Source organism: Ochotona princeps, chromosome 1 (assembly GCF_030435755.1).
Source record: "Ochotona princeps isolate mOchPri1 chromosome 1, mOchPri1.hap1, whole genome shotgun sequence".
NCBI lineage: Eukaryota > Metazoa > Chordata > Mammalia > Lagomorpha > Ochotonidae > Ochotona > Ochotona princeps.
Genome location: NC_080832.1, coordinates 45,114,228 through 45,130,582, shown reverse-complemented (window position 1 = coordinate 45,130,582; position 16,355 = coordinate 45,114,228). Strand labels below are relative to the sequence as shown.

At 41.0% G+C, this 16,355-nt stretch overlaps 2 protein-coding genes across 6 annotated transcripts in view; one reads left to right on the top strand and one right to left on the bottom strand.

The window, feature by feature from the left end:
- The window catches only part of GOPC (golgi associated PDZ and coiled-coil motif containing), a 45,249-nt gene extending 42,334 nt beyond the window's left edge, over positions 1-2,915 (bottom strand). Inside the window, exon 1 of one of the 2 annotated variants that reach the window (XM_004597584.4) lies at positions 2,434-2,915. In XM_004597584.4, coding sequence (XP_004597641.1) covers positions 2,434-2,721 — 288 coding nt within the window. In that variant the 5' untranslated portion in view covers positions 2,722-2,915. The remainder of the gene's footprint in view (positions 1-2,433) is intronic. The other variant, XM_058681428.1, reaches the window with a different exon arrangement.
- A 143-nt stretch (positions 2,916-3,058) lies between these two features.
- Positions 3,059-16,355, top strand: part of LOC101536459 (nephrocan-like) — a 31,453-nt gene continuing 18,156 nt past the window's right edge. Inside the window, exons 1-3 of one of the 4 annotated variants that reach the window (XM_058681273.1) lie at positions 3,059-3,310; positions 7,022-7,129; positions 13,028-13,171. In XM_058681273.1, coding sequence (XP_058537256.1) covers positions 13,070-13,171 — 102 coding nt within the window. In that variant the 5' untranslated portion in view covers positions 3,059-3,310; positions 7,022-7,129; positions 13,028-13,069. Of the gene's footprint in view, positions 3,311-7,002; positions 7,130-12,285; positions 13,172-16,355 lie in introns of those variants that run through there. The other 3 variants (XM_058681247.1, XM_058681305.1, XM_004597596.2) reach the window with 3 other exon arrangements.

Here is a 16,355-nt window from a genome sequence, read left to right as displayed (position 1 = left end):
AAATACTCATTGGGGGTAACTGTGTCTTTATAGACATATTTTTTTTTTAAGATTTATTTTATTATTTTTATTACAAAGTCAAATATATAGAGAGAGAGGAGGAGAGAGAGAAGAAGATCCTCCGTCCAATGATTCACTCCCCAAGTGAGCACAACGGCAGTGCTGCGCCGATCAAAAGCTAGGAGCCAGGAACCTCCTCCAGGTCTCTCACATGGGTGCAGGGTCCCAAAGCTTTGGGCCGTCCTCGAATGCCCTCCCCAGGCCACAAGCAGGGAGCTGGATGGGAAGTGGAGCCTCTGGGACCAGAACCGGCACCCACATGGGATCCCGGCGCGCTGAAGGCGAGGAACTCAGCCACCAGGCCACACGGCTGGGCCCTACAGACATATTTTTAAATATTAATCTCTAAAAATCATTGAAGTTAGAGTGTACCTGTTATATCAAACCTTATGCAAATCCAAATATTTTCTTCATTTCAATGTACGTCAATTGGCTTACTAAGAGATGTAGTAAGGCAAAAAAGTATGGAAAGGTTTTCTCAGATTCCAAAATCTCAGACTAAGAAATTTACAGAAAAATCCCTAAAATTTAGCAGATGGCTCAGCAGCAGGGCTGCTTTGCAAGGCACTGCCAACAAGGAACCTGTCTCCAGCAACATCCAACTGATTCCATGGAAACCGCAGAAGCTGCTAACTGTATAAAAATCAGCACCAAAGGCAGCAGGTCTAAAGCAACTGATACAACAGCAGCACAGTCAGCTGTGCCTCTCCCTCTTCGTTTCATAAAATCTTTAAATCGCGAGTTTCAAACTTGCAGACAAAAACATGCTCACACTGTGAGATGGTAGGTAGCACTTCATACTGTGTGAGATAATACTAGGCCAAGAAGTGCAGTCAGAATATGTTATTACAATTTCTAAAAAAAAAAAATATATATGCATAATTTATTAAAACCCTGAACACTCACCTTAAATATTTCAAGATGAAAAAAAAAAAAAGCACTGAACACCTCCCTCTTACAGAATGACCTTTCTCCAAAATTACATTTTGTATCTGACTTTCTGTAAAAAAAGAAACCTAAGTTTCCTTGGTTTGTTTAAAAAACATATTAGACAATGTTTCACTTTTACAAAACCAAGTTATCTCCAGTAGATACCTGTGGCTGCAAATAATATGAAAATTCTCATTTCACAAAGGCTACTCTTGATCTTTGCTGCTTAAAGTCACTATTTCTATTAACCATCACACACAATTTCATTACCTGAAAAAATACATATCTCGTAGGAATTACCACTCATGAAGAAATCAAGAAACACTGTACAAATCAGCACTTTTACCGCAACCTTCTCACAAAGCATGGAACAGACCAGCAGTCCTCTCAGGGAAGAAGAGGCATAAAGTCTTGGGTGGAAGTTTATGGCAATCAAAGCCTGATCCATCACATTTCCCCTACTTAACCGAGACAAGCACAAAACACTCAGCACTGAGCTCAGAAAGCACCCACTGGCTGACCCTCCTATGAATTTGGATACAATGAGGTCTCATAAAGCAGCACAGCTAACAAGGAGATTTCCTAGGAAAGCTAATATTCAACGAGTTTTGCACATCACTCATTAGCCTGTTTTTATACTCTCCAAAATTTAAAGACATCCCTTGTTTAACCTGTCTGGTTACACCGTGCTTTTTATCTAACCATACTAACCTACAGCACTTTCTAAATATTGTGAGGATGCCCTAATTTAATTTTGTAGACACTATTACAGCTTATTTTGTATGTTTGGGTTTGATTGGGGGGGATTACCACCACTCCACCGACATCCACAACCAGGATTGGAGACTCGACGAAATGATAAGTCTTAATACACTTCCAAAATAAATGCAGACTTCAGGAAATAAAGTACAAAGCCATCAACCTCAATGTTACAAGTCATCTGAATAACTCCAACCGGCTCTGGAGGTAGGTGCCTGTAATTTAAGGACAAGCCATGAATGTAATCTGAGACAGAAGGATATTATGGTCCATGGGAATACTCCACAAAATTTCCCCAAGACGTTGGATCAAATTCCCCCTAGACAGTCCACGCATGCCTACCTGGAATGTCTAAACCGAAAATAATCAGGACTGTGACTGCCTGGAAATACACTAATCTGCTTTAGCAAATGGCAAAGCAGCCAGAGCTGCTGTGAAAACGGAAGCAAAGGATTCCTGACTTAGGATCTTAGGGAGACCAGTGTCCGTTCCCGCCTCTGGTGAATGACAGCACCCCGGGGGACCCGCAGCCCTCGCTCCCTGCTCCGTCCCCGCCCAGGCACGCTCCCATCACATCCCAAGCCCAGGTGCCCCCAGTGGGCAGTTTCCTAGTACGTGAATGGACTCTGACGCCGCTGGGCAACGAGGGGTTGAATGCCACCAGGGCCAGCGCCCGCCGCTCACCTCTAGCTTGTGGTTGATTTGGGACACGGTCTGAGCTTTGTGGCAAAGCTGCGCAAAGCAGGAACTCAGGCTGGTCATCTTCTGCCGGCCCTCATAAGTGATGTCCGCCTGGTCCGGGTCGATCTCGCCCAGAAGCAGGTCCACATCCACGAAGGCCTTGTCGAATTCCTTCTCCAGCACCTCTAACCAGCGGAACATGGACACCCCGCCAGAGGAGACCCCCACCGCGCAGGACGTGGCCCCGGGGCCCCCTCCGGCTCCTGCCGGGCACGGGCCGCCCGCCGACATGGCGCCGTCCAGGGCCTCCCTCGGACTGCTGCTGCTCAGTCTGGCCGCCCACTCGGCTCGAGGGGAACTGCTGGGCCTGCAGGGACCCCCGCGCGCGCGCGCGCGCCCCGGCGCTCCCCGCCCTTGCCCTCGAGCGGCCAACGCCGGCGCCGCAGCCCGGAGTGGCAGCAGCCCGGAGTGGCAGCAGCTGAGAGCACCGGGCGCCGGCGCTGCCACACGGAAGACGAGGAGAGTCCCACCTCCCGGTCAGCTCCCGCCGCGCATGCGCAACCCGCAGGCCCTGGGTGGGCGTGGCCAGGACGCGACCTTGGCCTATGAGAGGCCTTTCGCAGCCATATTGACAACTAGCAAACGTGTCTTGAAACGTGGTTGCGTGGTGTGTCAGCTTCCCAACTGGAAAGCTCTGAAGAAGAGACGGGTGTCCACGTCGCAGAAAAGAATGGTTTCCGCTAGTCTGAGTACACAGAGGGCGGGGACCGTTCTGGAAAGTGGTTGCAGCGGCGTGCTGAGACGGGGCGGGGAGAGCATGCGCATTCCCGCTTCTGGAGAGGGTGGAGAGGGTGGAGGGGGTGGACACCCTAAACTCCAGGTAGGAGCTCCCCAAAGCTGCAGGTTGAGTGGGTAACCAGGTTGTGTTTGTCCTGTGGTTACCAGGTTGGCCTGGCCTCAAGGAGTACACCCTGTCGCAAACTGTTTCTCCTCGGTTGTATTTACTTAACCTTGATTCCTGCTTTCCGAAATTTACTTCATTCAGTCAGGAGTTGCTTTTAAGCCAACTCTGGACGTTTAATAATAATTGACTCCCCAGAAAAGGTTTCCTATTTGTAAAGAGCTGCTCGTCCCTAGATTAAACTTCTGTTACGCTCCGTGATTTTTTTTAAAGCTACATTTAAAAGATGAACTTAGATTCTGTCCCGGGTAGCCGGCTGTCACCTCTGCTCACTGATTTTGTCATTATTTTGCGACACAGGTGAGTGCCTTCTGTAATTTATGGTTGTGACATCGCTTGCCACATGTTATACTACATACCACGCTGCTGAAAACACATTTCGAAAACAACTACTTTAAAAGCTGGAATTACTTTAAAAAAAGAAATACTGGTACATTATCCCCACACACAACATTTCAGACACAAAATGATCAAGATTCATGTATTCCTAAATCGATTTAGCACAGAGACCTGGTGAGGCACTGAGGACATGTAACCTTGACAAATTCATCTTCCCTTCCCCTCTTGTCATATTTTTATTCACAACAGCTAACCACTAGTCTTGTGCATTCTCCTGTGGCTAGTCTGTGACTAGTCTGTGACTTACACTATTTTCCTAAGGATTTTAAGGCCCGTTGTCTTCCTCTTTGCGTCCCATTCCCCACATACCCTTTGTCCTTTAGAAGCCATCTTGCCAGCTTGTAAATGGAAGGAGAGCACATTTTGAGATGAGGGAGTCTCTGTGGGGCCACTAGTAAACCTACTGTCTCAGTGTTTCAACTCTTGCCTCTGGTGTAGCTGCCAGTTCAGCATTGAGCAACTCAGACCCAAATTTGGTATTGTAACAGACACAGTGACTACAGATGTAAGGTTGGTGTTGGGGTGTAGTGGGTAGTGCCAAGACTTAAAATGATGACCATTTCTAGTCCAAGCTGCTCCACTTCCAACCCAGCTTCTTGCTGAAAGTGCCTGGAAAGACAGCAGAGTAAGATCCATATACTGAGGATCTGCTACCCACATAGGAGACTCAGATGGAGTTAAAGACTCCTGGCTTCAGCCTGGCCCAGCCCCACTTGTTGTCACCATTTGAAAAGTTATCCAGCAGATGGAAAATCTGTTTCTCTCTCTGCCTTTCAAATAAGTTACTATTTAAAAAAACATGATCCTCACTCACTCAAGTTGAGAGCATAGGCTAATCAGGGTAATCTCACAGTTGGAACTTTGCTTTAAATCTTGGAGTGTGCATAGAAGTATTGGCCAACTTAATATTCTACCTACCCACCCTCCAACTTCTGCCACTTCAAGTAAGCCAGTTCTGCAGAGGAAAGGAGAAAGTAGTAGGACTAGAAGCAGGCTGGTTAGGAGCTCTCTCCCTCCCTCCTAAACTGCATAAAGGGATATTTTACTGAGCATAGAGTTTTCTGTTGCCTGACTTTGAGACAGAACCTCCCATTAAATGGACACCCTAAGTCTGGATTTTATACCCTACACCAACCCAACAGCAATGAAGAGCAAGAAATTACACCTTTAATTTGTACTCTAGGAAGACTGGTTAGCATCAAGCCACAAGCTCATCAGCAAACTTACTAAGTGAAACTAATCATGAAATCCTTGTCATGAGCTAAAACAGGAACCTTCACATAGGTTTTAACACATGTTCATGTGAAAGTAAAATGTGCATCTTTACCATTTTCCCTTCCAAAGATTATTTTCATCTGCAATATTTTCAGGAATATCATTGCTCCAGATATCATTTCTAAGGCACTTTTTCTGCACATGATTTAGTTATTAATACATTTGCAGGTGTTTGAATGATTTAAAAGTTATGCATGCGGAAGGGGAGTACCTTAGAATCGTAAGAATAATAGCTTTCCATTATTGAGTACTATGTGTGGTCACACTGCCATTTGCTTTACTTATTTGAGCCTCACAAAAGCCTATGAAGTAGATATAATCAATTTGTAATGCACGAGTCACTAAAGGTAACTATGTCACACCACTAGTGGCAGGGATAACAGCCTAGGTGTCCATTTCTCGAAAGGCTGTGCCAGTGACATTGGGATATAAAGAATACAAGAATTCATTCCTCCTCATGCAAGCAATTAGGGTAACAAATTAGCAAGTCAGATCCAAAATATTTTTTAAAAGTTCCTGGGCCAGCGCTATGGTGTAGCAAGCTAACCTCTGCTTATGATGCCAGCATCTATGTGGACACTGGTTCAAGTCCCTGCTACTCTGCTTCTGATCCAGCTCCCTGCTAATGGTCTGGGAAAACAGCAAAGGATGGCCCCAGGTCTTAGACTCATTTACCCATGTGGGAGACCCAGAAGAAGCTCCTGGTTCCTGGCTTTGCATCAGTCCAACTCTGGCCATTGCAATCATGTAGGCAGTAAACCAGAGAATGGAAGATGTCTCCTGTCTGTTTTCTCACTCCATCAATCTGCCTTTTAAAAGAATTAAATAAAGCTTTTTTCAAGAAAGATTTTTTTGAAAAATTTATTTTCATTGGAAAAGCAGATTTACAGAGAGGAAGGAAAGACAGAAAGATTTTCCATCTGCTGGTTCACTCCCCAGTGCCTACAATGGCTAAAGCTGAGCCAATCCAAAGCCAGGAGCCAGGAGCCTCCTCTGGGTTTCCCACCTGGGTGCAGGGTCCCAAGGCTTTGGGCATCCTCTGCTGTATCTCCAGGCCACAGGCAGGGAGCTGGATGGGAAGTGGAGAAGACAGGACATGAAGCGGTGCCCTTATGGGATGCCAGTGCATACAAGGTGAAAGATAAGTCAATTGAGCCATTGTGCCAGGCCTGTGAAATAAATAAATCTTTTAAAAAATTTCTTATCAAAAAAAAATTTATTATCAGTCATAAGCCACATACAAATCTGTGAACATGCAAGAAATATATGTGTTTCTGAAAAGTAATTGTAACACTTTTACATTATAAATTTCCTTAGTCTCTATAGAGCACATTTAAATTTCATTTTATATCAATTCCTGATACATTGTTTGAATGCAGCTACACTGAATTTTAAGTGTTTGTAAGTATCCAGTAATCTAATTGTGGAAGAATAACTTTTCAGAATTGCTAAACCCAGCTCCACTTTTGCTACAACCTTTGCAACTCTAACAAGTCACATCTTTTTGTGTCAGAATACTTTCATGTGATATTGTCCCTTTTCATTATCATACAGCATGGCAGCAGCGTATTCCCATGGGTTTTCCTCTTTGGTACTAAGTGACTTGCTCATGGTCAGAGGGTACCTTGTCTGTACACATAATCTTTTTTTTTTTAGACATAATCTTGCCAACAGTGATTGGAAATCACGGCAGAACATGGGACTCAGGAAGACTTGCTGTTCAAGTGCTGCCATCTGTTGTTGGTGTACTCTCTCTACATAGATTGTTTTGCCAGCTTGGGGATTTGGAATGGTATAGAATCACAATACTTGTGGGCCTTTTTTTACATAGATAATAAAATTGTTCTACTTCTATTTGCATTTGAATTGGTAGCAAGTTCCAATAACTGTTGAATCAACATTGTTATGTGATTTAAAGCAATTCGTGTAACTTAAGTGTTTACAGTTTTGTTTTAGGAACTCACTCCTGCAGAATTTTGCCTTAAGGTATTACTAAGAATAAACAGGGTGGGGATTGGATTGAGGAAATGAAGGGGAAGAAAAAAGGCATTATGGATTTCTTTGGTAAGCATTGGCAATTAGCTATGAGGACAGTGTAGAGTTCAAATATTGACAGAACATTAGTAACTGCAAAGCACATGTAAGGCCCATTTTGGATTAAAGAGGGTGACATTCATTATTAAACTGTAATGGGTTCCAGGTCCTCTGCTAAGCTGCACTTGTTTCATTTAACCCCATAAGGAAAAGCTGTCGGTCGCTGTAAACAGTTTGCATGATGAATGAAGTCAGGGTAAATCCAGTAACATTTCACTTTTGCAATGTCTGAAAGCCTTAGACTGTTGTATTCAAATATATTGTTTATATTTCTTGTATGTATTATTCATATTTACCAAGTTAAAATTTTCAGGTCGACACGTAAGCAAGCAAGAATCAACATTTTAAAGTATTTCCATCAGTATGCTCAAATAGGACAACTACTTACTTGTCTTATTAGTCTAACATGCAAAGTTTGGTGTAATGATTTAGGCTTAGCTCAGATGCCTCTACTGCCATAATGCCTTTCTTTTTTGTGCAACATTATAATACCAGCCCTGTTTAGTTTCTTGCAAATACATGCTTTAATGCTTGTGCTAATATTCTTTTGGAGCTCTCTAGCTTGAGCCTCTTGGCAGCAAATACTTTGTCTTGCTTATCTCTGAATTTGAAGTACTAACACAAGACCTGGAGTATGATAGGAGTGCTCTGTTTGTGGAATAACCCTAATAATATTCTACATAGGAACTTCTAGAAACCCTCACTTTGTCAAAAACATAGCACTGATACAAACTAGAGAGGATAGACAGGCAGCCTTTTTGTCTTAGGGGTTAGCTAGATGTGTGGAACACATGATAATAGTTGAAATTCAGGAAGTGTTTTCCTAACCTCAAGAGAAAGATGTATTTAACAGTTATATAACTTATTTGACTAACAGACCCATCATACTTCGGCCACAAGAATTATTTTGTCTATTGTGTAAAATTCATTTACTACCACATTTTGTATGGAATACCCCAACCTAAAAACAAAACATAGCAAACAAAACAAAGCCACTTTTCTTTTTTGGTCTCTGTTGCTATATTTGTATATATATTTTTTAATGCTTTTTTCATTATTGTTATTTATATATTTGTATTTTTTTACACTATCAAAGGCTATCACTGCCTTACCCACTGTCACCTGACCCATGTTTTTCCCTTACCCTTTCCCACAGCTCCAGCTTAGGTTATCTACAACCACCATTTATCAACTTGACTAGTCATTGATTCTTCCTCCTTTATTCACTGTCAGCTCAGTGTTTGCTTCTAAAGTTGTCAGACTTTACAGGCCGAACATGTCACGTAGGCTTAGAGATTAGTTCTGTAAGTGCATTCCACGCATCCTTCAATGTTAATTATCTTTCCTTTGCATTTGAACTAGACGTTTTGTTTAGATTTTAGATTTAGAATTTTTAGATTTGCACAAGAATATTTCAAATAATCTAATTAGAATTTTCATGGTCTTCTCATCAAGTCAAAAAATATGGTGAAGCAATAACACAAAGAATTATCTCAGAACACTTGCTCATATTTTTTTGTCACCAGTTGACTGTAACTCATTCAACACTCATTTATTTTGTGTTAGTGATTATATGATGAACAGAGGGAGTTTATAAAAAGATTTCTGTAGTGAAAAATTTGTCACTATAAGTGGAAGACTGCATTATATGTCCAATGGGAGACAGTAATCCTTCCACAATGAACTGAAAGTCTTTTTGTTTTTATTACTAATTTTTATTAGGAAGGCAGATTTACAGAGAGAAGGAGAGACAGAAAAACATCTTCTGTCTGCTGGTTCACCCTCCAAGTGGCAATGTGGGAGCTGAGCCAATCAGAAGCCAGGAGTTAGGAGCCTCTTCTGGGTCTTGGACTGTCCTCTCCTGCTTTCCCAGTCCACAAGTAGGGAATTGGATGGGAAGTGGAGCAGTTGGTACAAGAACCTGCACCCAAATTGGATCCCGCTGCTTGCAAAGGAGGATTTAGCTATCATACCAGGTTCTGAACTGAAACTCTTAAAATCACTTTCCCAGCTCTATGACAATGAGAGGACAGATAAACCATCTAGAATCAGCTGTTCATTTGAAGCTTTCAGGTGGAGCTGGTGGCTCAGGGGTGGGGACATTTCTGTTTGTTAAGGAGTAGAGGTAGCAGCATCCTGTTCCAGGAGCAGGCCAGACGGTAGTGGCATCTGATCTTTGGATCATGGTAAAGACCAGGAGATGCTTGCTCTGCTCTGGTGGCAGCATGGTGTGGTTCCCTTGTGACTGGCCGCACAGCCTTCCCTTATTCTTGTCCATTTTTCAATCTGCTTCTCCAGGTTTTCCACAATTTTCTTTCACTAATTCCTCTCCAAAGCAGTCAAAATTTATTTCATGACTCATGACAAATAACCCAAATCATCTGAAACTACCATGTCTTGAGAACCAAATTTTTTAACCCTTAGTTTAGTTTACCTGTTCCTTTCTATAAAGTGGAAATTATTTATCCCATTGTAGTTTTGTTCCATTGGGGGAAAAATGAGGCTTACTAAGGACAAGGAGTAGTATTTACTTATCTGATTTACTTTCAGCTTATGGTCTTTTTTTTTTTTTTTGCCCTCTAATACCCATTGTTATTATTGTTTTTAATTGCAGCTTATGCTCTTAATGTAACGTGCTCCAGAAGAAGCAAGTGAATTTGACAAGAATTATACACACAAAATTTTATTCACTAGAATTTATTTTATCTTAGGGAGAGGTTTCTGTTTGTAAAAGCATTCTACTTACCTTTTTGCTGATTGATTTTATGATAGACTGAAAATTGGAAGCATCTACTCCTGCGTCAGGGAGAATTTAAATAAGTCAGTTTTGTTTCGCAGATTTAGTGTCTTATCTATACCAAAGAAGAACTTCTTGACTAAATTATCTGTACCATTCTTTCTAGTGCTGACATCCTATGAAACTAAAAAATTCATAAACCTTCTGAAAACAAACTTCAATCCTCCTTATAACCACAACAGGAATATTCCTTAGTAAGAAATTCATGAAGTTTTATTTAGCCTCTGACATGCCTTCTGCGGAAATCGCTCCCTAGATGGCACTTAGAGAATACTAGGTAATTTTAAGTTTAGGCCAATTTATTTTTGCTTTTTGGTTTTAGTAAATCAAATCAGCAGCCATTTGATAGAAGCAATCTCAATGATAGACCTTGAATTTTGATTCCGATTGGATTAGATTCTTTGCCTAGATTTTCAGACCAGTAGTCTCCCTGACTTCCTTTCTTTCTCTTTTTCATCTTTATTCTTCTTGGAAACATTTTTGATTGCTGTGGAAATGTGGGTGAGGGGTATTCTGTCCTGTGTTGAGTGGGGTTCAGGAATGCTGCTGAGCACACTACAGTGCGCAGGACAGCCCCCACAACAGAGAATCCTGTGGGCTGTCAGTGACGCCATTGTTCAGAAACCCTGCAGTAAACGCAACGGGGTGAAAACTAAACCTAGATTCCAAGCTTTGTTTCGAACAGAATTTCTGTGTGTTGTTAAGTTTTTCTTCTTTGGAAAGGCTCCCATTTTGTTTTTGTTGGCTTCTCCTTACCCAAAGAAGTGTCAGTGATCAGATAAGGTGTTAAATCCTTTGGCGGAGAGAACTGCGTGCCTCACATTTAACCTTACGAGACCCACAAGCTCAAGAGCTAAAAACCTGAACTTTATACCCACGGACAGCATGTGAAGACTCCAAAGGTCACAAGAGAGTAAAGCGATGGTGGCAGCTCATCTGGCTGCTCCCTGGCACAGTCAGTATGCACAGGAGCCTGTCACCTGCACAGTGGGTACAGTGAAACACACATGTCCTTGTGGCATATGGGTTCTGACTTTGTGCTATACTTTCCCCATAATTCATAGAATCAGTAAGATTCAGTCCTCTACCTTGGCTTAACCTAAATAAATAGATATGTTCTGGAGCAACAGCTCTATTATCTGTTAAAAACATTCTCAAGCTTTTAGGGGTCAGAATTATTTACATTTATAATGGGAGAGCTGGAAACAATCTAAAAGTCTAATACTTAGAAGATACTTAAATTGTGGACAACACTCTTGATGGACTGCTAATTAGATATTAAAAGTTTATTTATGGAGATTATTAAATGGGAAGTTTAATCATAAATGTAATAATTTCTTATTGCATTTATTATTAACGTATTGGTGATTAATAATAAATTCAATAATAAATTTAAAATATTGAAAATAATAAAATTAATAATAATGAAAAGAGTAACATATGAACTTACATATGAGTGTATCTACAACCTGAGAACATAAAAACTTCACAGTACAAAATAGAGATAATGCCAAAACAGCAGTAAAGCTGTAAAAACCATGAAAAGTCATACAGTATAATTTTAAAACTTGCTACAAAGGAATTTTGTGACCACCAACAAAAGACATAAAATGCAACCCATTAGTATGCTATATATAAAAAAATGTACTGTCTGATGGCAAATAAGAATATAAGATGTAGGCATTCATTTCAACTAACTGACTATGAAGCTATCTTTTTAGCTACATGGGAAAAACATTGAATAAGTATTTCTCTTATCTTTTCAAAGTCTGAATATGAATGAAACTGGAAATATGTTTGCCTTTGGGACAGAAGTAAAAAGGATTTTTATCTCATTATTATCTTTCCCTGATTTTCTCTTATTGATCATTACTTTAACATTTGCTAATTCAACATATTAAAACATTCTGTTAATAATGAAAGAAATAAATAATGAAGTTTGCTGAAAGGATATTGACAGAAAATACATATTGATCACTCCTGGAGCAGAGCAAAACAATGAAAATAGGAGGATCGAAAAGTCTTAGAAAAAGCACACAAAAATCCTTACTCTGGAAATAAAACACATTGATTATTAAATCAAAGTAACTTCTGTCTTTGAAAGAAAACTGTAGCAAAGAAAAAGGAAAATAAGAAAAGATGAGGGAAACTTTTCAAGATTAAAAAGACTTTTCTTTAGAGGAATCTGCGGAAGCCTGCCAGCATGAGGAAATGAAGTTCTTTCCTTGTGGAGTTTTCTAAATAGGCCTTGGCTTAAGATGCTCAGCAGGCATGTTCAGAAACAGAAAGGAGCATCCTAGGCCTAGCTTTCCTTTCAATAGTCGGTGAGATTTTACCACTGACAACTTCCCCTGAAGAAGCTGCAGGCCCTTTCGACCGACCGCAAGATAACTGACCCATTTCAATGGTTTGTTCCCATTTGAGACACCAGTATTTTTTAATGACTAATATTTTCTGAATATGATATGTGGGTGGATCAGGTGATAGATGAACAAATTATTTGTGCTTTTGGCGTCTCTTCAGTAAACTCCCATTGTTTCATCAGCAATAAAATGTTACCACTGCAGCAATGGCAATTGGAAAAGCTCCCTGTTTTTCCTTCCTAGTGAATGTGAGAAGAAAACAGCTGCCAGCTTCAATCACACACAAAAAGTTTTAATATAAGGTCACAGAAAATCCAAACGCTTTATGGCCCACTATAAATCAGCTCTTTGTCTTTCCCCACTAATTCCCTGGTGTCACATTTAACAAAACAAGGAAAGCACAGATAGTACAGGTGTTTGCAGATTAGCCTCCCAAGCCATAAATAACATGAGGTTTTGCTCACTCACAAATATTAAGGCAGCTTATCAATGTTTAAGCCCCTTCCTCTTTGTATAATGATTGCCAGCATTTTAACCCAGACAAACTGAGAATTTTTTCTTTCCTGTCTTCTTGCATTGACTGAGTACACATTCATAAGATTCTGTGATCAGATTTGGTGATATAAAGAGCAAGACATCTACCTGAGAGTCCTGTTTGGGAAGATGCATCTGCTCTGTGCTTTCCTGGCTGTGCTCTCTCTTTGTGAGGGTTCCAGTCTTCACTGTCCTGGAAGATGCAGCTGTGACTCTATGCAGTCAGTGCAATGCTACAGACTGACGGAGGTGCCCTCAGCCATTCCTCCCAGCACCAAGAGGCTCTACATTAGTCACAGCAAGATTCAGCACCTCCAGGTAACTATGCCATTCTACCCACAAGGCAGGAGGGTTTCATTTTGTGAGGCCGGGTGTGAGGCTGTCACACTTGATTTTAGTAATCCTAGCTTGGAAATGCTAGTTACTGATTTACAGTTGTTGTAATAGCTACTCGTATGTTTGTATCTCCAGAATGTTTTTTTGCTACTGAGTGTTTCTTTTAAGGGAAACAGTAGGGAGAAAAAAATCAGAATCTAAAGTTGACGATATTTCAAGTTTCATTTTAAAATTTGAAACTTTGTGGCAAAAGGAAAACCAAAAGATCTTTTTTTATGAATTTTTTAAAACTTATTTTCCTCATGTTTGACAGATAGGGAGAGAGATAGAAAGGTATCTTCTATCTATTGGCTCACTCTCCACTTGTCCTCAACAGACAGGGCTGGTCAGGCCAAAGTTGAGCCTGGAGCTCAATCTGTTTCCCCAGTGGTTGGCAGGTTCCCAACTACTTGAGCCAACAACTGTGGCCTCCCCAGGAAGTAAGTTAAAAGGAACCTGGATCAGAAATGAAAGAGCTAGAACTCAAGCCAGACACTTTGATATGGTATGTGGGGGTCCCAATTAGAGACTTAACCAGTGCACCAAACATCCACATTTAGAAGTAGCTCTTTCTTAACCAAAAGAGCACACTGCTACTTTGTATCTCCAAGACTAAGTCATTTTATGAGAAAAATCGATTCAAGTTTGCTTTAGGATGGCAGATGCTATTTGGAACTTCATAAGACTGTCAAGATGAAAACAATATAGCAGGACAATTTATACAAAACCCTCATGCTAACCAGTTATCAATGTTATTTTGGATACTATACAGAGCAAATATCTGAGTATTTTGTAAAGTTACAGTTTTCATTCCATGTGCTGCTATTTTTATGCCCACGTATCTGGTAAGCACTAGAAGAAGTATTATAGTTTGTCCTGATATTTGTAACATGAAGGATTTTGTTTCATCTTTTGAGAGTTATCATGAAGCTAAGCAATCTCATACTAGTTTTCTCACTAAAGATGTGATTGGTCATCTTATCTGAGCTGTTAGAAAATCATATTACCATTATGAAATGGGAAAGATGGCATTAGATGATTAAAGTTCTCTTTTAGAGGGAAAATTCTCTGGCTTTCTAATTATCCCTTTAACAGCCACTGTTCTCCCTCATAAAATGTAAACCCTAAGATAAGGAGAGGCCTCTCTGGGAGCCAGGTGCAGAGAGGCTGCACGTAATGGTGCCGGATGCAGAGAATCTCCCTGTCATTTGTTTAAGCAAAATTCGTGCCACATAAATACACAGGATTTTACTTTGGCTTGGTATTTAGATCCAGGCTCAGTGTGCACGCTGTCTGGTCTCCATCTGTTTCCCTTCCCCTTCTAACCCTGCAGTGCCTAAAGCCTAGCGACAAGTCTCACCCTGTTCGCTCTAAGCATTCAGACAAGACACCTGGCTAAAGGGGAAGGTGCTTAAATATTTGTTCTGAGTACTTGAGATGCCTAGTGAACCGGAGTGTCTACTAAGCCTATATTGATCCTAAGCTGCTCCTTTGTAGGCAATAAGATGAAATTATACCTCTCACCAAATTCAATGGTCGAGTGACTCAATTGGCTTATGTTCATTGAGAGGTACTATTGTCACTTCCCCAACTTTAATTAACCTAATTAATTATCTCTAACACAAGACAGTTGATAATAGACTGCTTAAGGACACAGTCCTTTTGCTTAGGAAATGAAAAGCTTTGAGCAACAATAACTCTCTTTTTAAAATGCTTGGATTTTAAATTATCATTTAACTTGTGTTTGGCGCATTCAGTTTCTGTTGTTTAATATAAAAATCCCTTAAAACTGATCCTCAGATTAATCGTAATAACTGTTAGATACAGGTGTAATATAACTATAGATATTTCGAATATATAAAATATACATAGCTATGTATACAGATACCACAACTTAAAATGTTGACATTGCTTGTTCGTGTAGCCCATCTGCGTTTGGGACTGAAAATGCTGTGTTGGAGGCTGAGGATCCAAGGGGAAAAAGTCACCGCTTTTGCTCTCAGAATAAGAGGAGTTCATTCTGGTCTGTAAAGGTTCCTACTTCTCTGAGGTTCATGAGATCAGATCGTGTGTTCTTTCTTTGTTCTTGTGTCTATCTTGTCCCTCCCTTACTAGGTTCCAATCTTGCTGAGTCCGTCTTCTTCTTCTGCACCGTTGATGTCCATGTGGAAGACTGGTTCAAGATCTTATTGCTATGTATACTTGAGGTCATCAAAAGATGTCTATCTTAATTTTTATCTTACTTCAGCTATCTTAGTTATATATATTTGCCATATCATAATCAAGCATAATCAGCATTTCTAACCTCAGCTAGGTCTTCACCATCACCAATGTGTCCTTACCCTTTTTATGGGACAGTATCTTCCTTCATTCTCTCTGTAACCCTTACCTGCCTCATTCTCAACTAATAATGGCTAGCATCCCATGCAGCTGGCAAATCATGACAGCACTTGATCCTCCTGGTATCTGCATTGTGTACTAACTTCTGTAACCTCTTTCCTTTAGACCAAGAAAAAACTGTCCCTCCTATTCAAGGCCAGGCCTCTCCCCCTAACTGCTTTTGGCTCTGATTCAGCCTTTCTCACTTTTCCATGATTTTGCTCCATTCTCTATACTTCTACATCTTCACCTGCATTTTCTTTAGTAGTTTCCGGCTTTAGCCTATACCCAGGACCCTTTACTTACAATAACAGTTAAATTATCTTCAAATTTTTTTAAAGTTGAAATATAGGGGGACAGAGAGAGGTCCCGTTTGTTGATTCACTCTTCAAATGCCTACAAAAGCGAGGACTAGGCCAAATCAAATCTAGGTCCTCCCTCCTTCCTCAGCTTCATTCAGGTCTCCTCCATGGGTGGCAGGGACCCAGTACTTGAGTCATCATCTGCTGGCTTCCAAGATGTCCCAGCTCAAACTCTCGACAGTGGGAGCAGTAGCCCAACAGGGGACCCCCTGCAACCCTCCTGCTTGGCTTGCATCCTCCTTCTCCTGATGTCACGTGGACTGGTGAGTGCTCTGGTCTAGTGTGGCACGGCCTACCTTACTTCAGCACTTGCCGGTGGGTGCTTTAACCTGGCCCTGCCCAGCCTACTCCCATTTCTAGCTCATGCTGGTGGATGCTGCAGCCTA